The sequence below is a fragment of the Gobio gobio genome (assembly GCF_949357685.1).
Source record: "Gobio gobio genome assembly, chromosome: 7".
Classification (NCBI taxonomy): domain Eukaryota; kingdom Metazoa; phylum Chordata; class Actinopteri; order Cypriniformes; family Gobionidae; genus Gobio; species Gobio gobio.
In genome coordinates, this window is record NC_137103.1 from 42,383,584 (window position 1) to 42,410,310 (window position 26,727).

General features: G+C 37.6%; 1 protein-coding gene across 1 annotated transcript in view; it reads left to right on the forward strand.

The window, feature by feature from the left end:
- The window catches only part of slc49a4 (solute carrier family 49 member 4), a 62,685-nt gene that overhangs the window by 4,751 nt on the left and 31,207 nt on the right, over positions 1 to 26,727 (forward strand). The window contains exons 3-5 of the mRNA XM_079821989.1: positions 12,132 to 12,406; positions 15,736 to 15,865; positions 22,962 to 23,070. Coding sequence (XP_079678115.1) covers positions 12,132 to 12,406; positions 15,736 to 15,865; positions 22,962 to 23,070 — 514 coding nt within the window. The remainder of the gene's footprint in view (positions 1 to 12,131; positions 12,407 to 15,735; positions 15,866 to 22,961; positions 23,071 to 26,727) is intronic.

Sequence of the window (26,727 nt, forward strand, 5' to 3'; positions counted from 1 at the left end):
GGAACTCTGTTGAAGTTTAAAACTATTGGATCTGCCCAGAGCCACTCTGGATCTGCCATAACCAATCGCTAACATTTGGTCGTGACGTATGTCATGCGCCGTTCGCCTCTGTTTCTCACATGGAAGTCCGTAAAAATAACTGTGCACCTCAGTGATAACCTAAAACTCGTGCATTCGGATTGTAATTTTTTCACGGTGGAGGGGAGAGTTTTGTGATCAGGAACGCGCTGCTCACGTGGTCCGTAACATGATTGTATGCTGTCATATGCTTGGTATGATAAGAATAAATGCTGCCGTAAATAACGGCCCAATTCAAATGTTTACGTGCTTTTCTTCTTTTTATTTTTTTGAGTGGTGATGAAATATATTGCTCTTGTAAATACTTGCCTGCATTTAAAGAAATACAAGTCTAGAAAGGCATCCAAATTACAGTGAAGCGCAACCGCACGGTGCTCTGCAGTGGTCAAAAAGGATATAAACAGTGAATTTTGAAGTGATATATTCTTAAACTCAGACATGTGGATTCGGACAACAATTACATGACCACACGACCTTGGTGTTTGTCTAAAGCAGTAGGTAGTTCGGCCGGGGATTTTTACGCGGGTGGTGGGAGATGGACAGCAATAAAATCACTGACTAGCCCCTGTTAATAATGACAAAACCTTCCGACCCCACGAGAAATAATTACCGTCCGAACACTTTTCCCAAACCCTGTGGTGAGGAGGGCCACAACATCATGGCCACCAACAAAACTCAGCAAAGATTGTTCTTGCTCCGGCTTTGACTTCTGGATATTCGTCAGCGGTGCCACAACGGAATGAATGGCTTCGCTTGCATCTTTCTCCGCCGCCATTACTGAACTACAACTCAAACTAGGGCACGACATCAAAGTCATTGTTCTCAGCCACACCCTCTGTTCGCTAATTGGACCTATAAAAATTTGTTCGGAGAAAACCTAAAGGCCTGTACACACCGGGACGAATATCACATACGCTTATCGCCAGCGTTTTTTGTGACGTTTTTCGGCGCGTCTTGAGTGTTCACACCCAAGCGATTTCCACTGGTGATGCGCCGAGTGAACGTGCACATTCAGTAGATAGCGCTCCCGGTACACAAGGTGGTGCTGCGGCACTTTACGCTTCTGACACTCGCTTGTCACACAGAAGAAGAAGAGAGACAGTATTTACATGCTTGCCAAAACCATAGACATGTTATGTCTATGGCCAAAACCATTCACACACTTTTTACTAACTGGCAGGCAGCATTAGCAGCTCCTCTTCTTCTTTGTCTACTTACTACTTCTTCGTCGTATCAATGTGTGCTCGGCAATACCGTTTTGTCCTTGAGCGCCACCAAGTCGTGTTTTACTGTCACTTCAGCAGCTCCAGGCACGTGAACAAAAGCGCCGATCTCATTGGTCGGCCAGTTTTTAACGCGCCGCGTCAAGATAAAAAAACGAACCCGAGGCGTTTTTGAAAAATTACGCTTTTAGGTGTGGCGTTTTGCGCGTCGGTGTGCACACTCACATTGGCGCCCTTTGTTTAGTCACGAGGCGTTAAACATCGGTGATAAACGCGCGCGAAAATCGTCCCGGTGTGAACAGGCCTAAAGAATATACCGCAGTCCCAGACGGAGTACTGTAGGAAAATGAAAATTGAGCGGAAGTGCGTAGGAGGGCGGAGCCAGGCTACCGATCAAGTGTTTACAAAGAAAATGTGCAAAGACTAAGTCAAATGCCCTTTACAAAAAATGGATGGAGATGAAATGATGTTGATGACAAACATTTGTGGTTAAAAATATAAGATTTTTTGTATTTTTTTGAAAATTACCGATTGTTAAGCTAGATAAGACCCTTATTCCTGGGATCGTGTAGAGCCCTTTGAAGCTGCATTGAAACTGGAATTTGGACCTTCAACCTGCACCCCATTGAAGTCCACAATATGGAGAAAAATCCTGAAATGTTTTCCTCAAAAACCTTAATTTATTTTTGACTGAAGAATGACAGACATTCATGGATGACGTGGAGAGCGAGTAAATTATCAGGAAGTTTTAATTCTGAAGTGAACTACTCATTTAAATCTCCTAACTAAGGCCTAATCCTGGCTTAATCTAAGCCCTGTCTGTGAAACCGGGCCTTCAGTCTGATTATTTAAACCTTTCTTATAATTGACCTCAAGATATGCCTCCATCCAAGTCAACAACCGATGGATGAAAGCAATTCCCGCCCCACATTTCACTCGGATGTAAATCTCAATATGGAAGAAATGATCTGTCACTATTTCCATTACATCTCGACTTTAAAGGCCCTTTAGAAAATGTTGACGCTGTAATATTTAATGCTGTAGCAATGTTGTCCTGTCTTTCCTAATGAAGAGGTTGGTGGCATATTTGATTGGTCATTTGTACTTTTATGTATTTGACTGTTTAAGGTCTAAATTAGTGCATCCAAAGTAATAGTGCTGATAAGCTAGGTTTCATGCCTTGAATACCAAATATTTTATTGTATAATATTATGTTTTTTGTGATTTAGCTGTATTTGTGTGATTAGATGATGTTGTCAACCGATTTTTTTCAGTGTTCAATATTGCTATCTACAGAGCAGGGTGGCCAATATATAAATAATACAATTTAATGATAAACAAAGTCAAATGTTTTTTCCTACAATATTAATGCTGACTTGAAATTCGCTGTAACACATGATAAGTGAAAGTGTGTTAGCCATTGGCAAAAGTACAGAGTACTGCTGCATGGTTGTACCACTTTAAAGATGTGACCTTTTCATTTGTTTAAATACATAGTGGTGGAACACGACTATGCTCTGTTTGCTTTAGATTAGGATTCTTTTACCTGTAAAATTGAATGTTCCTGTCCTCTACTGTGCTTTGTGTCCTCTTTCCATTTTCTCTCGCTCCTCCTTATCTCTTTAAGCTTTTTCATTCACACATGGCTAACATCAGCACATAAAGAAATAACTATAGCAATCTTCTCATTGCACTTGCGAGAAAAGGAAACAAACCTTTTTTATTATTATTAGTTTTGACAAAGCTCTAACTGCACTCCAATGAACATTTAAGCAAAGTTATTTAAATGACATTGGGTGCATGTAACTTCGTTAGAACAGCTATTTAAAGGGGTGGTAAACCACGATTTCACTATTCTAAATTTAGCTAGCATGTAATGTTGCTGCTTGAGCATAAACACCATCTGCAAAGTTACAAAGTTCAAAGTTTAAAGCAAAGTGAGATATTTGCTTTTAAAGAAATCAATTTCTAAGGACTACAGCAAATGGCCAGTAGGCGACTAGACACATTCCTCCAGGGTTGGTGACATCACCAGGCTCAATATTTACATAAACCCCTCCTCCGAGAATATTAAATATGGGGGGCGAGGCCATTTTGTATCGCGGCGCTGTTGTGGTATAGTTAGGCTGTAGTGTTGTTGCCGCAATGCCGACGAAACGCTGTTATTTTCATCAGTATTGCAGGTCTGGGGTACTTGCTTTGTTCAGCCTTCATAGGGACGGGGGTGCGTTGCAGAGCGTTTAACATACAGCATGTTATGCACATGTGTGTTTGAGACGGAGGGGAACAGGCGCGTGTGGGGCTCCCGCAGCACATGTCACGGAGGAAAACTTCCACAAACTTCGCGAGTTCAATACAGGATATGCACAACGGCTTGTCCTGAAAGCTGGATTTACAAACAGAAGCTGTTTACGGGCCACAACCTGTAAGTCTGATTTATTTTTCATCGATGTATTTTCCTGTAATACATTGTACGTTGTAGCAAGGAAGTAAACAGATGACAACACTGTTCTGCAAACCAGTCTGTTAAATGCTCATTCATACTTAACGTTATCCGACGAACACCTAACGTTACAAACACTAACGTTAAAATCTCAAAAGCGAACTTGGCATTAGTGTAAATGATTCTTTGATTAGAGCTTTTATGTATTGTTTATCTACAGGCATGCTAAACATGGTTCTGTGTGTGATTTGGCTAACTTACTAGTAAAGCCAGTGCTTGGTGTTCGTTTTGGGTTAATAGTTCTTGCGACAGATATTTGGCTATAATCGTTCTAAAAATACAAAAGTAACAGTGCCATTCAGTAGCGATCACTATAGATCCGCAGTCTTTACTCTTGAGGAATGAACAGGTTCTGCTCGATCATCTTCACTAAAATGTTCTGGGTCTGATTCGGGCTCAGATTGGTATGGTTTTGACACCATTGTTTCTAATACTGACCAAAGCACAGCCTCCAGGTAAGGGGCGTGGTGTTTCCGATAAACGTGCACTGCGGTTAGCGAATCAGAACACACTGGGCCAGTTAACCAATCTGAGCCCATCGCGTATTTTTGAGGGACTGGCTTCATACAACCCGGAAAGCATCAGACCGTTTTACAAGGTGGGACAGAGCAGTGTAGAATAAAGGTCAAATATATGAAAAATAATGCAATTTTTTTTTTTTAAACGAAGCATGAACACATGTTACAATGCACCCCACAAACACAATCAAGCCTTCAAAAGAATGTGTTTTACCACCCCTTTAAAAAAAAAAATGATAGTATAAAACTACATTATAAGACATCTATGAGCTTAAATTATATTTCATTATTGAGGAATATAATATTGTTTGTTCGTTGAATTTAGAGAACTTGGGTCTGGTTGTGGGCTGCTGAAAATACACTAGAATTCATGCAGATTGACACTCTTATCTGTATCTGAATGTATCTGTTATTTCCCATCTTTATTAAGCCATTATTGGATAAATGTATGTAGTTAGAAGCACCAATTTCCAAACAAGTACATCACCACCATTAGGGCATTTTTTTTAATAGCTTTCTTTTTCAACATATCATTACAATACATTATTTTTGCTTATTAGTTATTTGGATGAAATAAGGCTATGTAGCTTAGTTTCACAGCTCCTTCAATACTGGAACAGACAGTGACACATTGACCTTCTCAGTTATATAATCTAAAAATTGTGCATTTGCTTGATATAACAGGAAAAGCTTTTTAGGACGTTTACATGAGAGCGAAAGCAGAGGTCATGTTGATTGTTTTATATATTTATATATTCCATCACAAGCACATTTAAACACAAAGATACATTGCAAGCAGCTATTGCCTGAAGTGACTGTTAATGTAATGGCTGATTTCAACACGAGGGCACTTAATCTGTCGAGTCTATTGATTCATACAAAGTGACTCAACTCTGTCATATGTTTTAGATTTTATGAGCCCAGTATAGCTAATGATGTATTGTTTAAACACATTTACACCACCAGGAAACATTATTAAATTGACTGTCTTCTCCCTGTGTAAAAATAATGATCAATCACATGGACACTGCTGTTCAAAAGTTTTTGATCTGTAAGATTTTTTAATGTTTTTAGAAGAAGTCTCTTATGCTCACCAAGGCTGCATTTATTTTATTAAAAAAACAAACAAAAAAAACAACACTATTGTAAAATAAGTGTTTTCTATTTGAATACATTTTAAAATGTCATTTATTTCTGTGATGCAAAGCTGAATTTTCAGCGTCATCACTCCAGTCTTCAGTGTCACATGATCCTTCAGAAATCATTCTAATGTGATTATTTGCTGATCAAGAAACATTTATGATTATTATCAATGTTGAAAACAGTTGTGTAAAAACTTTTTTCAGGATTCTTTGATGAATAGAAAGTTCAAAAGAACAGCATTTATTTTAAATATATTAATCTTTTTTAACATTATACATGTCTTTACTATCACTTTTGATCAATTTAATGCATCCTTGCTGAATAAATGTATTGTTCTTTCCCAAAAAAACAAAAAATCTTACTGACCCAAAACTTTTGAATGGTCGGTAGTACATTGTTGTAAAAGCTTTCTATTTCAGATAAATACTGTTCTTTTGAACTTTCTATTCATCAAAGAATCCTAAAAAAAATTTTTACACAACTGTTTTCAACATTGATAATAATCATAAATGTTGCATCACCGGAATAAATTATGTTCTAAAATATATTCAAATAGTGAAATATTAAAATGTAAAAACTTTCTATTACAAGTTTTTTTTTGTATTTTTAATAAAATAAATGCAGCCTTGGTGAGCATAAGAGACTTCCTCTAAAAACATAAAAAAAATCTTACAGATCAAAATCTTTTGACAGCAGTGTAGGTTTTACTGAGATTAGCAGGTGCTAATAGTAAAACAGTAAAAGTACATTAGTTGCAAAAATACTAGTGGGGATCGCTTATGACTTCTGCGTTTACACTGCCAGTCTTTATGCACAGACCTGATCTTTTGACCATATCCATTTTTTTTGTCCCGCATGTTTACATTCACTTTAGACATGACTGGTATGCAATATCTGTGTTTATATTAATCACTGCCCAAAAATGATTCTGTTAGTAATAAGCTTTATTTTTAGTAGCGAAGCGGTTTCATTTATACAATTCACAGGGCAGAGGTTGAAAACCAGTTTCTATGCTCCTGTTTCTGTGTTCTCATTTCTGTTTCTCAATACAAAAAGCTGTGTTTTAGTGCAAGTCTGCATCAAAATATGACATTAAAAAGCTATCTTTGTTGGCAAATGTGTTGTCCTCACTTTGTGGTGGCTTGGAATTCCAAGGGGAATCGGATATACGTGTTAAGACGTAGGTCAGATGATATCGGATATGTATCGGATTTAAAACCACATTTGAAATTGGCACAGAATGGATTCGAAAAAATCATCAGATCTTGTGCGGATTTTTGTGTTTACACGTGTGCAACAAATTCCAATCTGTCAATAGAGCCCCATCTTTTGAAAGTTTCACACTGCCTGAGTCAATAGATATGCGTGTTGCAACTTGCAACTATAAAACTTGGGATTATGGAGTGCTACTTGGTTTAGCTCAGGTCACAGACACCTAAAAGGTGTTCGGAAGAAGAAGGCCATACACGTCATGCATCATGACCTGGTGACTTCAGCTGTGAATTGAGCTACCACTAGGTGTCAGCACTTGCATTAATAAACTGTAAAAAGGTCCTCACTAAAATGTAATGACCAACTTGCATATCAAGTGATCCAGCATGTGACTGATGGTAATCATTGATATGCCACACTAGAAAGAGTCGTTCTGATCTGAATGTGCTGCTGTGTTTAAGAGTTCACGGTTTAAGGGTAAATTGGACACCATCAGATATCAGTCATCTTAGTTTAGATGGAATATAGGCCAGTAATGGAAGCATGTCTTTTATCAAATAGAAGAAATTTTGTTATTATTATTATAATGTGTAACACAAAGCAATTTTGAAGAGCCTTGAAGCTCTTGTGAATACAGTATTTACAGTACTAATGTTAATCAGTTTGTCCTCCAACAAAGTTATCTTATGGCTTCAGAAGCCATGTGTCACATGGACCACTTTTATGCTGCTTTCATTGTGTTTTTTTGTCCTTTTTGGACAGACTTTGATTGACTGATGTGATAACTATATGAACAGTGGTTGTATGCCAAAGAGCTTTGATTCTTCTAAATATAGCTTTCAAAACAATATATCTTTTTGTGTTCTATGGAGAATAAATAACAGCATGTGTGTTTGTAACGACATGAAGAATAGTAAATAATGACATAGTTTACCCAGACATTTAAATAGTTTCTTTAATCAGGCCCATTCATGGATTTCTCAGATTTTTCAGTTACTTATATTAACCTAAATCTTTATTTAGAAGCTTTGGTTGGATCTCAGAATGACTATGTGCTGAGATTCAATCATGTCAGAAAGTAGCGGCAGTAAAAAACATTTTTTTACAATGGCATCTGATTACAAATGCCAATTATTGTTTCTTAAATCAACAGTGATTGTGATCGCAGCAGATGTTTTCCAATAGGAGGCACACACAGATTAAAGGCCGTTGTGCGTTTTGAGCCACAGTGTTCCCTGCAAGCCAAACTGAAATTTCAGGCAGTCTGAATACTATTACTTTTTCCCTCTGTAGATTGAATGAAGGATATGATTGTCATGTCTTCATTGGCTATGATTTTCAGGCTGGCATTGTGTTTTAAATTCTCCCTGACCCCTTTTTTATTCTGGATTTGACTCTTAGTTTAGTTTAGTTTAGTTTAGTATGACTTGAAATGTTGGCAGTACCAGTATTGTTTTTGTCAGTATAAAGCAGCCCATTTATAAAACATGTTATTCAGTCACTTTCATGGAGGTTGTTAAATTTTGCATTTGAATCCTGTTTGCCCAGCAGTTTCATTGCAGAGAGCAGAGAATCCTCTCGTACATTGTTCGTGCCAGATCAGAATCATCTAAGGCTAAATTACCACTCCTCCGCTTCCCTTAAATTTCTCTGAGCGTGAGATTCATTTCTCCCTTTTCATTTCTTACTTTGATTCATATTCAAGGTTTAGGGGTTTGTCGTCAGAAGAAATATAGCATAGGATATCTGATTCTCAGCAAGTTTTGCTTCAGGACATCATGCGGTGATGAAACCTGATATAAAAATTGTTAATCATACAAATGTCAACACAACTGGCCTTATATCATAATCACATTAAAATGTTTTAACATTATCATGAACTCCCAAGAACAATTTGCCAAATTGATGTGGCATGATATAATGCATTACAGTAATATTACTTTTTACAGTAACTAGTAGTGCAACTAATTACTAATAAGATTTCAGTAATAATATTACAGTTACCATCCATAAAATAGCTTGTTACAATGTTATTTGTGTTGCCTCAACCACTACTGATTTTAAAATTCAACAATCCAATCCTCCTAAATAAATTTTTCTGAAGCTTCACAAGCCACAACTCGTGTGCACTTGACGTCCCCATTGCAGCAAGCTAGCTTGGAATATGGAAAAGCTTACATATTGACATTACTTTGATTTTGACATTTACTTTGATGTTTTTGTCATCGTTTCTCTAGACAAAATCATTGTCAAAGGCAAGTTGTGGCTTACTTTACTCTGGCATTTTCAGGCTTGCCCATTCACATTACTTTGATCCCGATATAAATACCCTCCAAAAGCTTTCTAGAAAACAAAGCAAAACATTTTTTTCATGAAATATAATAATTTCTGGGTAACAGGTGAATTATAGCTACAATCAGCAAGAAGCTACACATGACAATTTATGATATAAAATACTACGTTTTTACTCAAAACGCACTGTAAACCACCATTGATTGCTTGTAATAACTTCCAATTGTGATCTAATGTGGATTTTGGTTATATGATGAGGCTGCACCTGCTTAGCATTTCTCTTGTAAACATACCTTTATTCAATTAAAAATAGCCCAAATCAAATACAAATCATATGCTGTCATAATCATCTGTTTATTTGCTTCATGTTTAATTTTCATTTTAAGAAAGCATTCGTGTGTTTCTCTGGGTTAGTTTGTACGGAACAGTACGCGGAAATGTAGAGAAAATTCGTTATCTGTAAGTTACAGGGCAGGTTATATGAGTGAAATGCAGCGAATGATCTTCTGAGAATCATAACAGCGATCAGGGAAGTGAAAACGCAGGGAGACAGCACTGGAAACTAATACGCTTACCGGATCGCATAATTCAATGGACAATAAATAGAAATTATGATTCTTTGAATATGAGCTAAATCATTTAAATACCCTAACATTCACAAAGAGGTGCACATGTCTGAAGTCAGAATTTTGAGAATTTTTTCATTTGAATTTAGGTGAACTTGAATTGTCGCTACCAAGTGACAGCTCTGTTCGCACCAAAATACTGTAGAATTTGATTGGATACATAGCCTTTACACAACAATATAATTTGTTCCTCTCCTCTATAGGCTGATAAGGTTAGTTATGTTTCTATCCTAACAAAAGCTATGGCTGAAGGGGTTGAAGGCACGTGGCTTTTATTTGAATCACAGTCACTATATAGTACAGCTTCTTAAGCTTTATTACTTAATTAAAGTAGGCTAACGGAATCAATTCAGACTGGAATTCATTGGCCTTGATATAGTATGCATTATCTCTAGTCATTCTTCGTATCAGAATTGTCAATTTTCATTGTTTCCAACCGTAATTGACTAACGTAAAGTCATAATAATGATCGGCTCTAGGTGTAGGATTTAGAGTAATCTATGATCCAATTATGAGCTACGTGAGAGGTATCACAATGATTGCAATCAATGCAAATGTAGACCATTTCATTGCAGGGAAGAACACACAGACGTTAGCATGAATATAGTGTCACAGGGGCTAATGTCAGTCAAAAAAACGTGCTATAGGAATGCATAAACCTTCTGCAGAATCAGATGTCAGGCTGACAGGCTGGAAAAGTTGAGGGAGCTTTCACACAATATTTGATTGGGGATTGAGGAGAGCATTGCATGATCAATGACTTGGTTTAAACCAAAATCTTCTGCCGACTGTAAGGTTCAAGAGCCTATAAAGGGCTGTTTAAATGTTGTGTATGATGTGTGGTGAGTCTGCTGACCAAACCAAATGCACCTGTGAGCTGGTTTTAAATCATTAAAGGGTTAGTTCACCCAAAAATGAAAATTCTGTCATTAATTACTTACCCTCATGTCGTTCGACACCCGTAAGACCTCCGTTCATCTTCGGAACACAAATGAAGATATTTTAGTTGAAATCCTATTGCTCAGAAAGGCCTCCATTGGCACAATGCACTTTACACTCTCAAGACCCATAAAAGGTACTAAAGGCGTCGTTACAAAGTCCATCTCATTACAGTGGTTCTACAATAACTTTATAAAGTGACTAGAATAGTTTTTGTGCGCAAAAAAACCCTAAATAACGACTAATATCATGATGACTGATTTCAAAACAAGGCATCATGAAACTTCTAGGCGTTATGAATCATTGAGTCGATTCAGCGGTTTGAATTGCCAAAGTCATGTATTTCAGCAGTTTGGCAGTTTGACACGCGATCCGAATCATGAATCGACTCGCTGATTCATAACGCTTCGAAGATTCATGATGCATTATTTTGAAATCGGTCATCACTATATAAGTCGTTATTTAGGTTTTTTTTGCGCACAAAAACTATTCTCGTCGCTTTATAAAGTTATTGTAGAACCACTGTAGTGAGATGGACTTTGTAACGACGTCTTTAGTACCTTTTATGGGTCTTGAGAGTGTACCGTGGATTGTGCCAATGGAGGCCTTTCTGAGCGATCGGATTTCAACTAAAATATCTTCCTTTGTGTTCCGGAGGTCTTACGGGTGTCGAACGACATGAGGGTAAGTAATTAATGACAGAATTTTCATTTTGGGGTGAACTAACCCTTTAATCACTTACATCTTGTACATCTTCAGAGGTTTTTTACCATCCCTCAGACACTCTTTCAAGCCAAAGTGAAGAACTTCACATTGTCATGAACACAAGAATAGACCTTTAAACATTTTGTTCAGTTTGTGACAATTGCTAGAAAAGAAATAAGAAAACCCGAAACAAGAAACCTCTTGATCTTTATGACAGTGATTACAATGAAGGTAGGAGATCATTTCGGTCTGGTTTTGTGTGCATCTGGGCTGTAGAAAATGGAAAAGTGTTTCAGCCACTCTATCTTCGACAGTGCTGGAGATCTATTCTGGGGACAAGCACTGCAGCGTTTACTCAGGCAGTTAGGCTATCACAAGTCTCCCCGCTGGGACTCAGTCATCCTGTCTCACAGATAAAGCTCTTTTGTTTCCCCTGCTATCAAACCTCAACTCTGTTAGATATGGAGGGGCGCAGCAATTTGTGTTTAGAAACCAACAAAATTCAGGTGATTGCATGTGTTACCGGTTTTTAATGTAAATGGTTAATAGTTATGTGTTTTCTCAGACATTTGTCTGACTTGCATTGTGTTGAGCAAGGAAACGAAGTGTATAGAAATAAAAATATCATCGATACTTGAGGGGCCTTTTTTGACTTGAGCCAGTAAGCAACCCTGGCTACCGCATGGCAACATCCTAAAAACTCTCAGATCACTTAACTCATAGCAATGCCCTGGAAAGCCAGCATTGTGCAATATAGCATCGTGATTGTGCAATATAGCATTGTGATTGTGACTTTTACAGGAAGAAGCACATCCACATTTTTTTTTTTTTAAATGAAAAAAATATATTGTACTCATGGTGTCTTTCCTTTTTTTTTTTTTCAAATCTACAGGTTGATTCACGGAGGTCAACTTTTAAATGGTTTAGCTGGTCCTACCATTATGAGTGCCGGTCCTCTCCTGTCTACTACTTGGTTTGCTCCTGATCAGAGGGCTACAGCCACCGCTATTGCATCACTTATTGGCTACCTGGGGTCAGCCGGCTCCTTTCTGATTGGTCCATTAGCTGTCCCTGCGCCCAATGATACTGAGAAATGGGGAAGCACAAGCACCATCAACTGGAACCAAAACCACATAGGAGACAGGATACAGTTTGTTCTTTACGCAGGTACGACGTTGTCAGCTGACAGTCCAGCAACGGCATTTATTCTGAATCAATATTAAATTATTTGAAGCTTTTGCCATACAGAAAAGCAATCACAAGAAAGCCATCCATGGTGGCTCTCCAAATACCACAATCAAACGTCTTAACGTAGTTTGCGTTTACCTCACTATAAAGATTGCCTCGCATTGTTCTGCTTAACTGATTCAGAAAATTAAAACATTTAGAAGAGAGCGGGAGAGAGTGTAAGAGAGAAATCTTGCCAATAATAGATTGATATGCTGCCTCTTTATAAGTTGAAAGATGTTGCCTTTACTTTCGTACACAGAAAAGACATTGATTTGCTGGCAGTTTAGAGGTCATTGCAACACTTACTGCAACATTGGGCATCAGGATGCAGCCACATGCACTGGATTTTGACACACTCCTTGAAGAAAAAGGAAAAAAATGAAGAGAGGCAGTGATCTGTCCAGTCTAATAAAACCAGGTCCAAGTCTTTAAAGAAGGATTGTATAAATCTGTCAACTGGTAGATATTTTGCTATACCCTTTATAAACCCCTTTATAAACCGGATTGAAGGATACCCATGTACGCTCTTTTCACTGAGACTTATTCATCTTTTTATTAGTGTCCATTAAGTTCTAATGGACACTAATGGGAAGAGAAAATAATAAAATGAGATGAAGTCCCTTTAATTTTTAAAGTATCTAATTCACTAGGTTATCCAAAAATAGGCAATACCACATGGTTTATTCATATAACAATAAGTTGAGTTTAGTTGAAACACCTAAATTAACTATAAAACCATTCAAAAGTTTGGGGTTGTTAAGATTTTTTAAATCAAAAACAAGATTTTTAAAAGCAAAAACAGTAATATTGTGAAATAATATTATTAGAATTTAAAATGATTGTAATATATTTAGAAGTTTGATTTATTCCTGTAAAACCAAAGCTGAATTATCAGCATCATTACTCCAGTCTTCAGTGTCTCACGATCCATCAGAAATCATTCTAATATGCTGATCTGCTCATTAGGGGTCCAGCACCGAGTTAATGTTCATATTTTTCTTCTTCCACTCCTGAAATCTATGGCAGCTCATAGAACCGTTGTGTAAAAAGTCGTGAAATTTGGCACACAGCAATTTTGGAGTTGCTATCCAAAAATCCCTCTAGCGCCACCATCTGTCCAAATTCGCACTCATACATTTTGAATTGACTCATACACAATACATTTTGAATTGTAAGGGCTAGAAACATAATTCTAGCTAATTGTTTCTCTTAAACCTTGGTTCAAATTCAATTTCACCCTATAACCTTATTTTCTGTCATGAAAATGTTTACGCCGTTTGGAATTTTCCAGAATAACTACTTTTTCGAACACGAAAATTGAAACAGATCATCTTCAGACCATACCAGCAAAAAGTTGATTAGTCAAACGTTCCTAAATAACATGCAAACTAAATTGACAAAGAGCATGTCAAAATGGATGTGAGGCTATGGGTGCATGTCTTAAACATTTCCCTAGCTCCCGAGCTCATGATTCAGTATATCGTGTGCACGAAATCGGGCACTGGTAAGGATAGCAAAGGACACTGCTCACTACACATTGGGACACGGATGACTCCATTTCCGGCGACATGACAACGTCCTCATTGTACAACATCATTAGCTGATATCTTTCTGACATTACTTGTAATGTTAAAGTACATTATAATAAGTTACATATATGTGCAATATTTCAGCCATAAATAAATTATAAATGTGCAATATTTCAGCCATAAATAAATTATAAAGGTGCAATATTTCAGCCATAAATAAATTATAATTGTAAGCTAGATTGTGTTCATTACCTGTTTAAAAATGTATGTTTATGCTGAAATATAATAAAATAATGGTTTCTATTTTCTAAAAACATATATTGTGTGCCGTTATCGGTTGTTATGTGTAGAGTTGGCTCACGTGATTTAAGTTTTACGCTTTAGAACTTCCGTTAAGGGAACATTGTGAGCATCGATGCTCCCTGGGTTTTGCAGTGAGCAAACTTTTTAGGGAGCAAACGTTTTAGTTCACTGAAAGATTCTGCGATTGTTAAAAGGGCCGAATCCCTGATCAGTGCCCTGACTACTGAGCTAGGGAGCTGATTGAGACGCACCCTATAAACTGGATCAGACCAAACTGGTTTGAAATTGATCTTAATAGATTCCTTGGGTCATGCCGAGAACATAGATACCAATTTAGCCATAATCTGCCAAACCTCCTGTCTAAAAACCTACTTTTTCAAACTCCTCCTAGCCTGTTAGACCGATTTTCACCAAATTAAATCATCTTCAGCCCATGCTGGCATAAAGTTATGGATTTTTGTGTTAAAAGACAAAACCGTTTTAGTATACTGTAGTGTAGTATAGTATAACATTTATTTGAAATGGAAATCTTTTGTAACATTATAAATGTCTTTACTGTCACTCTTGATCAAATTAATGTGTCCTTGCTGAGTAAAAGTAATTTCTTTCAGAAAAAGTCTTTCTGCCCCGAAACTTTTGAACAGTAGTGGTATATCTAATTATATACCATTGATATAAAATTTGCTTACTAAATCTGTATTTTATGAGGGAATGGACAGATTTATAGAAACAATATTGTAGAAATTAACTAGAAACATGAAACTGCACTTATTTTATCTTCTGGACAGCGCCCAGGAGGACACAAAATTTAGGAACTGCACCTGAAACCTGTGCTGGCAGAGTCAGTGCATCCGGTTTTGAGATGCTGTGTGCCAACAGGTTTTTTTTTGGTTTTGCTTGTTTGTTTGTTCTTGGCTATAGCAGTGCTAAATAATGAACTTGGTCGCACCATCACAAATTCCAGCACTGGATGAGCTCGTTTGAAAGCAGGAGCTTTTCGTGGACTAGGGTTAATGAGCTGATCAGTTGTTTCATTGTGCATTTCCTCCCTCTACAGGATTGTAATAAATCTGCTAGACTCATGGTTAACTCTAGATTAATGTGAGCCATCTAATGACCGTTAATGATGTTGGTTTGGATGCTACTCTCTCTCTCTCTCTCTCTCTCTCTCTCTCTCTCTCTCTCTCTCTCTCTCTCTCTCTCTCTCTCTCTCTCTCTCTCTCTCTCTCTCTCTCTCTCTCTCTCTCTCTCTCTCTCTCTCTCTCTCATTAATTTGAATTTAGTATCTGAAAATTGCACTGAAATGCCAGACGCGTTAAGCTCTTTTTCTAATTAACAGAGATAGATTAAGTCTGAATCCGTAAAATCTTTTTGAGATTTGATGTTAACACTGTGACCACATGATAAATGTTGTGTGTTTTTGTGAACTTGCAGAGTTTGGGATGATCGCAGCACTATTCGTGGTTGTGCTGTTCTACTTCCCCTCCAGGCCGCCCATCCCTCCCAGTGTGGCAGCGGCTAGCCAACGTCTCAGCTACAGGAGCAGCATCTGCAGGCTGATGAGGTATAATGATGATCCTTCTTCACCAGACTGCTTTAACTGTTTTGAAAAGAGAATTGTTAAATGAATGGAGGTTTGGAAGTAGGAATAGTTCACCCGAAAAGAAAAGAAGTCTTCTACACTTACACAGTGAAGTAACTGTGCACAAACTTGATGGGTTCTTGTGTCAGTCACAGCACCCCAAAAATGTATATTGTATACTATTACAGTATATTGGTCAATTCTTTGAATAATAACTTTGATCTATTTTTTTATATATTTAAAAATAATCGTCTTATGCGCACCGTGACTGCATTTTATTTTGCTAAAAAAAAAAAAATTATGTAATTTATTCCTGCTTTGGCAAAAAAACTGCCTTTTTCAGTAGTCATCCTGATCCTTCAGAAATCATTCTAATATGCTGATTTGGTGCTCAAGAAACATTTCTTATCACCGTTGAAAACGATAGCGCTTAATATGCATGATGCTTTGATAAATAGAAAGTTCAAAATAACAGCATTTATATGAAACCGTTAGCCTAGAAATCTAGACGCACCCTAGCGGCAGAAAATGTATTTTGCCGCGAGTGTAGTCTAGCAACTCTCGGTAGACCTGTGAGCTGGAAAAACCAAACTCTGGTCAGGCCAATCACAGCTTGTGTACAGTCGTTGGACGGGCTTAACATAATGACGGCACGTCACGGCAGAGTTGAGGAGGCAGAGTCCTGCACGGGTGCGGTAGCCGACGGGTGACCCGCGAATATTGCTGAAACGGGTGAAAAACATCCTACTGTGTCGGATACGGGTGCGGGTCGGGTCAGAACAGATTTAGGGTCTAAACACGGGTTTTAAACAGTCACGTGCAAACGAATATAGGCCTATATATAAAAATATATGCATGTATATTGTAGATGTGTTCCTAAAAATATGCATATACAAAAATATGCCTTGCCTGTATTTCAAGTTGATAAAATAATTTCTCATTTTTTTCCGAAAAAAACACTCACTGACCCCAAACTTTTGAATGGTGCTGTGGTATATTCTACACATAATATTGAATATTTTAATAGTACATTTTTCTTTTTGGTGCTTGAATCACTAATTGGGGGAATTGGCGCTTTAAATCGAAATGCAAAAATTCCAAAATTTGAAAAGAACCATACACAATATTTACTGTATTTGAAAATGGATTTGGAGCATGAATATCAGTATTCCTCATTGGCATTCAAAAGAGATTTTGCACTGGGCACATGGATGCAATAAATGGACATCTGTTATTTGTAACTTCCACATACTGTCTCCCGGATCTCAGCATGTCTCTGAAGTTTTACTATTGCTTTTACAAAAGAGAATCTTAATGAACAGGGTCTTGTCATTTTGCCACTCACCATATGCTGCGGTTGTCATTTAATACACATCAAAGACGAGATCCTCTCCCTGCCGATTAATTACTGAGCCTTATGATGTCACATGCTGACCATCCTTAATTAATAGAACATCGTAATCTGTACATTTAGAAACCCAGTGAAGTCCATCAAGGCCAGTGTGACCACAGTGGCATTTGTACATCTAGTCAGAACCCTCTTGATGTAGTCTCACCCGAAACGCTTGGGGAGGTTGATATTCTCAGATCAGAGGAAGCCGGGCCGGCTTTGAATGTGTTCTCACATCAACACTAGCGGAATTGGCTGAAATGTGTGGACTGGAAAGGACTGTTGAACTTCCACTTTTGCAGAGAGTCTGCAGTTCGACCCCCTCCGAGGAACGCCAGAACTTTCCCACTCACAGCAGGGCTGAAAGCAAAAAGAAGAACAAACATGAATGGACGGAGTCACCCTATTGAGACTGTAATGCTGTCTGGAGTCCCTGTGATAGGCAGAGTTCCAGTAGCCGTTTCACATTTGTATCTGAATGAAGCAGCGGATTGGTAGAGCTTTGTAAAACAGCTAGTCTACAGGGACAGTTCATTGTATACGGACTAGGGTCGTGCGATCATGATTGTATTTCACCTCCTGTCTCTGAACTCCTAAGTCCTTGGCTCAAATGACTTGGTAAATCTTCAACGTTTTAAGCCTGATTTGTGTGTTGCACAGAGCATCATTATTTCATAGTTCTTTTATGGGAACCATTATCCAACATTTGTATACTGTGCTAACAGTGATGATAGAATAGTATTCATATTTATGGACTGTGTGTTAAAAATGAAAATGTCCGGCAAATTCCTCATCTTGGGGTATTAGATCCCAACAGGGCCTGCCAAGGACAAATAGCACTTAGCTGATGATCCTTCTGGCTTGATGGCTCCCCCAAATCTGTCAAAGGAAAGAAAGGCTTTCTCATCATATCCCATAATCTAAATAAGCTCTTGGCGGGGAAAAAAATCTGCAGAGATATCGATCTCCCACAGCTGTGAGGTTAATGAAAGGGGTACAGTTGGGAGAAAGGGTTCTCCATCAACACCTTTCTTTGCCATTGCCTTCTTCAAGGCTGCCGTAAACACTTTCCTGTTAATAAACTGGATGTAGATGGTAGAACTTCCTTCACATCCAGCAATTCATACCTGAAGGTAATTCTGAGTAGCGTGACATGTAAATCGAAATTCTACAAGTAACTACTGGTGCATTCGTTTGACAGCCAATTAATTTTTAACTCATAATTTGTAATTTTGCCTCCTCTTAACCCTCTATGGCATAGTGTTGCCCTCAGGCAACAAACCACCTTTTTGGACCTCACACCGCCCCTTTAACTTTTTTAAATATTTTTTTTAAATACATAATATCACCTGACATGTCTGTTCAATGAAATGAGGGGCTGAAGTGGGTGTGACTTTTTGTTTGGGGGTGGAGCAGTCCTTTCATGAAGCAAAGCCACATGGGACACAGTGCCATCAATTGCTTGGATAAATATCACTTTTTAACATGTTTAAATTGAAATACATTTATTAAAAAAAATATATGCATGTGCATCAGCATGTAACAAAGTATGTTTGATTGTTTAAATATTTATTTTGTTTTTATTTATATACTAAAACTGTGTTTTTTTGTTTGTTGCCTCAGGGCAACACTATGCAGTTAGACCACTTTTGTTCAGGCAATATCATAGTGTTAGTACCATAAGGTGCATTCAAGTCTTCCTGTGAAGTTTGTTTTTACACGTTCAGAAAACTCAAAGAATGTGCATTATGAGTATCATTTATGTTTTTTATTATTAACACCGATCAGGCATAACATTATGACCGCCTCCCTAATATTGTGTTGGTCCCCCTTTTGCTGCCAAAACAGCCCTGAGCCATCGAGGCATGGACTCCACTAGACCCCTGAAGGTGTGCTGTGGTATCTGGCACCAAGATGTTGGCAGCAGATCCTTTAAGTCCTGTAAGTTGTGAGGTGGGGCCTCCATGGATCGAACTTGTTTGTTCAGCACATCCCACAGACGCTCGATTGGATTGAGATCTGGGCAATTTGGAGGCCAAGTCAACACCTCAAACTCGTGCTCCTCAAACCATTCCTGAAGCATTTGTGCTTTGTGGAAGTGTGAAAGAGTTAAAGAGGCCACAGCCACCAGGGAACACTGTTTCCATGAAAGGGTGTACATGTACTGCAACAATGCTTAGGTAGGTGGTGCATATCAAAGTTAAATCCACATGGATGGAGGACCCAAGGTTTCCCAGCAAAACATTGCCCAAAGCATCACTGCCTCGGCCGCCACACCTTCTTCCCATTGTGCACCTGGTGCCATGTGTTCCCCAGGTTAGCCACACACATGCACCCAGCCATCCACGTGATGTAAAAGAAAATGTGATTCATCAGACCAGGCCACCTTCTTACATTGCTCAGTGGTCCAGTTCTGATGCTCACGTGCCACTGTTAGTGCTTTGGGCGGTGGACAGGGGTCAGCATGGGCACCCTGACGGGTCTCAATGAGCCTCGGCCGCCCATGACCCTGTGGCCGGTTCTCCACTGTTCCTTCCTTGGAACACTTTTGATAGAGACTGACCACTGCAGACCGGGATCACCCCACAAGAGCTGCAATTTTGGAGATGCTCTGACCCAGTCGTCTAGCCATCACAATTTGAACCTTGTCAAACTCGCTCAAATCCTTACGCTTGCCCATTTTTCCTGCTTCTAACACATCAACTTTGAGGACAAAATGTTCACTTGCTGCCCAATATATCCCACCCACTAACAGGAGCCGTGATGAAGAGATCATCAGTGTTATTCACTTCACCTGTCATCAGTCATAATGTTATGCCTGATTGGTGTATGAATATAATACATGAGGTGTTAGTTGTAATTAGTAGTAGTGTTTTTGTATTGTTTGATGTTTTTCAAAATATATTTTTATCTAATGCACATATTGCTTGTTTTCCCTATTGAAAATCTATGTAGAAAACCTTGGAGTTTTAGTACCCTTATGGCACAGTGTTGCCCTGAGGCAACAAACCCAAATCTGGTTCAGGGGTGGGGGGGCGACACTTTTTATGATGGATATATTATCAGGGACCCCCAAGCTCCCAAAAAATGGGGTGAAATATTTTTTTCCCCAAAAAATAAAAAGTCATGCCATAGAGGGTTAAAATCACTTAAATTGAAGTATATTTTTTAAAAAGCTGATTTTCTTTGAAGAAAAAAAAAAGCCTTCAGAAAGAAGCTCACATACTTAGAATCTCAATAGATCTGCAGCTGACAAGTGCTAGAAACTTTTTTGGGTGAAGTTTATAAATCCAAAGCATCAAAAACATTATCAAAACATTGAAGCAATTCCTGGATTCAGATGCACATTTTATCTAGAAAAGGAATCTATAGAAATTCTACAGATATTTGTACTTAATTTTATATATCCTTTTATAATTAATACATTTATGAGCCAGTTTGGCAAAATCTTTCTTTATATGGAATCCCTTGATGAATTTTTGTTTATTGTATCTTCCACTTCCTCTAGTTCTAGTTCAGTTTCCTGTGGGATGCAGCCAATTAAAATATCATAAATTTAAAAGGAACAAATTCTTATAATCTCCAATTTTGCACCACCCTGGAAAAGTCTAAGCTGTTCGTGTTGTTGCAGACAACATCATTTTTGCACTTTTATGGAAACCTTTATCCAGTGCTTGATTACTGCTGTAAAAGTGATGATAGAGTAGTATTAGTGTTGAGTGTTAAAAAGTGTTAACCGTAAGCGTTAAAAATGGCTGTGTCTTGCAAAATCTTAATTTTTGCAGCATTAGATCCCAACAGAGCCGGCAAAGGACAAATAGCACTTAGCTAATACTCCTTCTGGCTTGATGACTTCACAATTCTAGGGCAGGAGGAGCATGGTGCAATCAAACCTGTTTTTTTATTCAAACTAAGTGCTAAAACAAATACCAAGAACCAGACTGCAACAAGTAAATTCCATACAGCACGTCGCTTCAAAAGATAAACAAAGCATCTTTTGAGAGCCCTCATGATTGGTTTCAGATGCTTTGTTGTTTTATGGGGGGGAACATTTCCTCTCGGGTAAGTCGGGGACACACTGTTTAAGACTCATGAGGGAAAATAGGTAGTGAAGTGAGTGAGAAGGGAGGGTTATTTGTAATTGGGTTGGGACTGATTGGAGGCCTGCCAGAAGGCTTACATAAAGGCAGATTCCACGACGGGATTCTTGACCTGTTTCAGTCTTGACTACAGCAATCCTGCGACTGGATAGATGCTCATAAAAATGCTAATGCATGAAGAAAAAACATCCCTCATAGCAAGGGATTTTTGTATCAGGGCAGGATTACCACAAAATTGACAATACACTAAACCATGCACTGTGCTTGTATTAATGCTTGTATATACTGAGCAACTTTGTTGTTTGGCTTCAAGAAGGATTTGTTGGCAAATAATACTTCCTAGTGAATCTCACAGATAATGTTATGAAAGAGTAGAAGTATTTCAGCTGTGCCCTACAGATACATATTTATTAAAACATGCAGATACTGATATTATGCATGGCTTTGCCCAATGGGTCAGTTGGATTTAATTAGATGTTCAAAACAATTCCTACTTGGCTAAACTCTCAATATCAAGGTTTATGTTACCTAAAGAAAGCTGTCTGTTGCATATTCTCAGTGAACATTTTTCATTTACTGCAAATTTTTTTATGATGGTTTTTTTTTTTGTCATTCATTACCATGTCATATTCATTCATTTAGTCAGCGTTACTCTGACTAAAATTGCATTTGGATTAGCATGTACATTTCAAATTCACTGGTTGTCTGGCTATCACCAGACCAAGCTCAATCTTTTAAGGTTGAACATTGGTCTGGGGAGTCTGCTCTGTATTTTCTACTGTACAAGAGGCCTGACCAACGGGCATCGTTCAAATGACTCTGTATGCAATTGGATAGTCCTTCAACCAATCAGACCACAAGAGGCGTGGTCACCGGGCATAGTTCAAATGACTCTGTATGCAATTGGATAGTCCTTCAACCAATCAGACCAACAATCCATCGCTTCTCTATCCGTCATTGTGTTCAATCCGCCAATAGCGAACCAGGTGGATAAGCCGGTTTGTGATTGGTCCCCGCAGATTTGTACAGGTTTCCAGCCTGAGCTGCTGGACGAAATCAAATCGCCGGCAGATCGGGCTGGGTTTAACCAGTCTAGTTGACTGGTGCATTTATGTAGTTTAGTGCAGATGAAATTTGTATTATTATTATGTTGACGCGTTGTTTAAAAATGTGCAGTGTCCTCTTAAGAATCATATTTGGTTGTTGAAGCTAAATCAATGTAAGACAAAGTGCCGCTTATGGGCATGTCTTTATTCTAGCATTGTGCTTGCCTGATATCTGCTTCTGTTATCAGTTCTGTCTATTTCCCATATTAAGGAGACTTTTATCTCTCTCTCACTGGGCTGCAAGGTAGGATAAATGTTTGGTGACAGGCTGGAAGGCATAGGAAGGAAACTCTACATCTTTGACTCTGTGTGAGATACACAAGCTTTGATGTTCAGTTTCATGACAGTTCTGAAAGATCTGTTCTGCTCTTTTAAAAAATGTGTGCTGTACACAGTCAAAATTCAGCCTAGTATCTTAAAGTGCTTTTATAGTGTTCTATTGCTAAAAGTTTTCATCAGTTTCATCTTTGCTTTTTTTTCAGCAACATGCGTTTCCTGATGATAGCACTCGCTTACTCCGTGCCCACAGGGGTTGTTGCCGGCTGGGCCGGCGTGTTGGACATGATTTTAACACCTGCTAAAGTCAGCCAGGTAAGACATATTCCTTGCTCCATGCTGTGCCTATTTAGGTGATACATTATAATACATATAAGGTTTTGCAGGAAAAGAAGGATTGCAAATATATTTAAATGTTTATCTAAATCTCTTTGTGTTTCTACATGTTATTTTTTCCACTCAGTTTTGTCGAGAGTGGTAACGAGATGTTATGACGTTAAAATGGTGTAATTCTCGTAATAACAACAAGATGCTATGTATTTTCTCATTAAAACAAGATTTTCTCTTAATAACGAAAGAAAATCTTAGGAATAATGAGATTTTATTACAAGAAAATTTATAATTTTAACGACAACATAGTATGTAATAAAAACAACATGCATTTCCCGTTATAACGAGATATTAACATTATATTGTTAAAACACATTTTTTACATGACGTGACAAAGTGGGAAATAGGCCTTTATCGCAGCCCACGTGTCGTCACATCCGGCTTCGTTTTATTGCGTACGGTCTACTAAATTGGTTGAACTTGACAATAAACATCTGTATTCCAATGTGTGCAATCTAAAGTATGTGCATGAAAGCAGTATGAACATTATTATTGTTTAATTTGTACTTTACTCAAAGTTAATGTTTATGGGATGCATAACCTTGTCTAATTCTAATGCTGTGTAATGTGATATGTTGTTTGTATTCAATTCTTGCATTTCTTTAATAAAAAAGAGGGTCAGACTCTGAAGTATTGTGCACACAACTACAGTAGGCTTATGTGCGTCCCTTTAAATAATTAAATATGCGCCGGAATAACATGACTTTGTTTGATCATACAAGACCAATAATTATAAACTGTTTTGTGCTTTCATGAAGTATCTGTGATGAACTGTACATCAAAAAAATCACAACAAACAAGTGCTATGGGCACTGCCATTGATACAGGCTTCAACGGAAATTATTTTACTATAGTATTTGAATCTTCCACCTTTCAAATGCGGATTGTGGTGTGATTGTCACATCACAATGATCACATACAAAATATTTAGTTTTAGCTATATAATATCTCATTCTAAAGGGAAAAGCATATTGTTTTTTAATGACAGGTCATTATTACGAGAAAATGTATTGTTTTAACGACACCTTATCTCTTATTACAAAAAACATGTAGTTTTAACAACATAACATCTCGTTATTACGAGAATGTTGTTTTAATGATATAAAATATGAATGTGGCAGCAATTCGCCACTGTATGTTTCAATATGTTTTGTGTGTCTGAAGTAAGCACTGCATTTATCAGATGTACAGATCATTTGCATCTTCTATGAGTTTATGAACTAAATGAAATGTAATTTCTGGATTAAATGGTTATTGACTCATAATTAACCCTGGGTGTACAAATACACATTGAAGTATTGACCAAAAAACGGTTTGCCTTTCTGTACTTTCTCTTTTAAAAAAACTGGCAGACCTGAATGGTTGGATTTTAAACTTCAAAACAAGCTGTTAAAAACATCTAATTATAGTTTTAAAAATCCAAAGCTATCCACATGAAGATAGCCCTCTCCAGCCGCTCTCTCTCCAAACAGAGCTCATCAGAATCTAATCAAACATACATGCTCAAGACGCATTTATTTGCATACTCACAAAAGTACTTCATCTTTGATGGGCCAACCACAGCTTAATGAGATGAGCTCTCCACCTCAGAGTTTCTGATTCTCTCCAGCCTCCTCACATTTGCATCTAAAATGTGAGAGTTATGGGCCAAAGCAATCACGCAACATTCTAGACCCGGCTGAATTACGGGCTTGCGGAGACAAAGATGATGTTTTCATGTCTTGTAGTTCCTTTTCCAGGTAAACTACGTCTTTGAGCCGGTATTGGAAAGAGAAGCATGCAAGTTGAAGATAGAATGCCTTTTTCCTTTTTCCACATTATGTCTCTGCTGCCAAAGCCATTGTGAGACTAATTTGAATTTTCCGTCTTCTCATTCAAGTCTCAGTTCTTTTTTTAACAACAATTGAAAGCATACGCCGCAAGCATTTCCTTCTCCCATTTTAATATTTCACTATTGTTGAGAAGGTCTTTTTTTCCTAGTCATTTAAATTTGGTTGAAGAGAAATGAGTGTTATCAGACAAACTGAAATTATATATAGATTTATAGAAGGCAGATTGATAAAAAAACGGAAGTACTCACAAGGCAGCAGTGTATTGATATTCCTCAAACATTCTGGTTAGGAATTTGTTCCAAATCCCAATCTTTAAGTGGTAACACTTTACAATAAGGTTTCATTTGTTAATATGGCTAACACCATTAGTTAACATAACAATGAACACTACTTCTACAGCATTTGTTAATCTTAGTTAATGTTAATCTCGACATTTACTAATACACTTTTAAGATCAAAAGTTATATCTGTTAACATGAGTTAATGCACTGTGAACTAACATGGACAGGGACATTTGTATTAACTAACATTAACAAAGGATAATAAATGATATAAGAATATATGGTAACCCTTTACAATAAGGTTAATTAGTTAACTACATTAGTTAACATGAACTAATAATGAACTGCACTTATTAATTTCAACATTTACTAATGCATTATTAAAATCTTGCTAACATTAGTTAATGCACTGTGAACAAACCATGAACAGCTGGATTTTTATGAATTAACGTTAACAAAGATTAACTAATGCTGAACATGTTGTTCACGGTTAGTTCATGTTAACCGATGTTAACTAATACAACCTTATTGTAAAGTGTTACCCTTTAAGTATTAAACTTCAACAATAAATTCAGCCTCTATCACGTTGAAAATCTGCCATTTAAGAACTAAATTAAAGGGGTCCTATAATGCCCCTTTTTACAATATGTAAAATAAGTCTCTGATGTTCCCCGAGTGTGTATGTGAAGGTTTAGCTCAAAATACCCCACAGATCATTTTTATAGCATGTTAAAATTATCACTCTTTGAAGGTAAGGAAAAAACACACAGTTTTTGTGTGTGTCCCTTTAAATGCATATGAGCTGCTGCTCCCAGCCCTCTTTCAAGAAGAGCTTCAAGAGCTCAAGTGCACTGAAAATGTCAGGCCTTTTATGTTCAAAACGGAGTTGGGACAATGATGGAGAGATTCAAGAAGAAGTGACAACATGTAGAATGCAACAGGACATTTCTGAATGGTTAGTTGATGAATTTATTTTACTTTGAAGTGAACTAAGTCATTGATTAGCACATTCTGTCGTGATAAACTATAAATCGCTCATGTGGGAACTGTTGTAAGATTCCTACAGAGCCAGAATATATGTTGCATGAAGATAGAACAGGTATAGTTTAGTTTAATTACGGTTATAACATATGCATATCTTGCTTTTATGACATGCTATTGCATTTGTGTTACGCACTGTATTCCAATAAATGTTAAAAGATGGATGCGACCGCTCGAGCAGACTCCTAAATGTGCCTTACTACAACAACACTTCCTCTTCTCTAAAGCAGCCCAACATGGCCTCATCCCCTTTGTTGAGTGTTCCCGGGGACAGGGTTTACGTAAAGCTTTTTGTAGTCCCTACCTGCCGTTTGTTTTAGTCCTTAAAAGTGATTTCTTTAAAAGAAAATCTCTCCCTTTGCTTTGAACTTTGACGTCGTAACATTTTAGATGTTGTTTCTGCTCAAACGGCAACATTACACACTAAA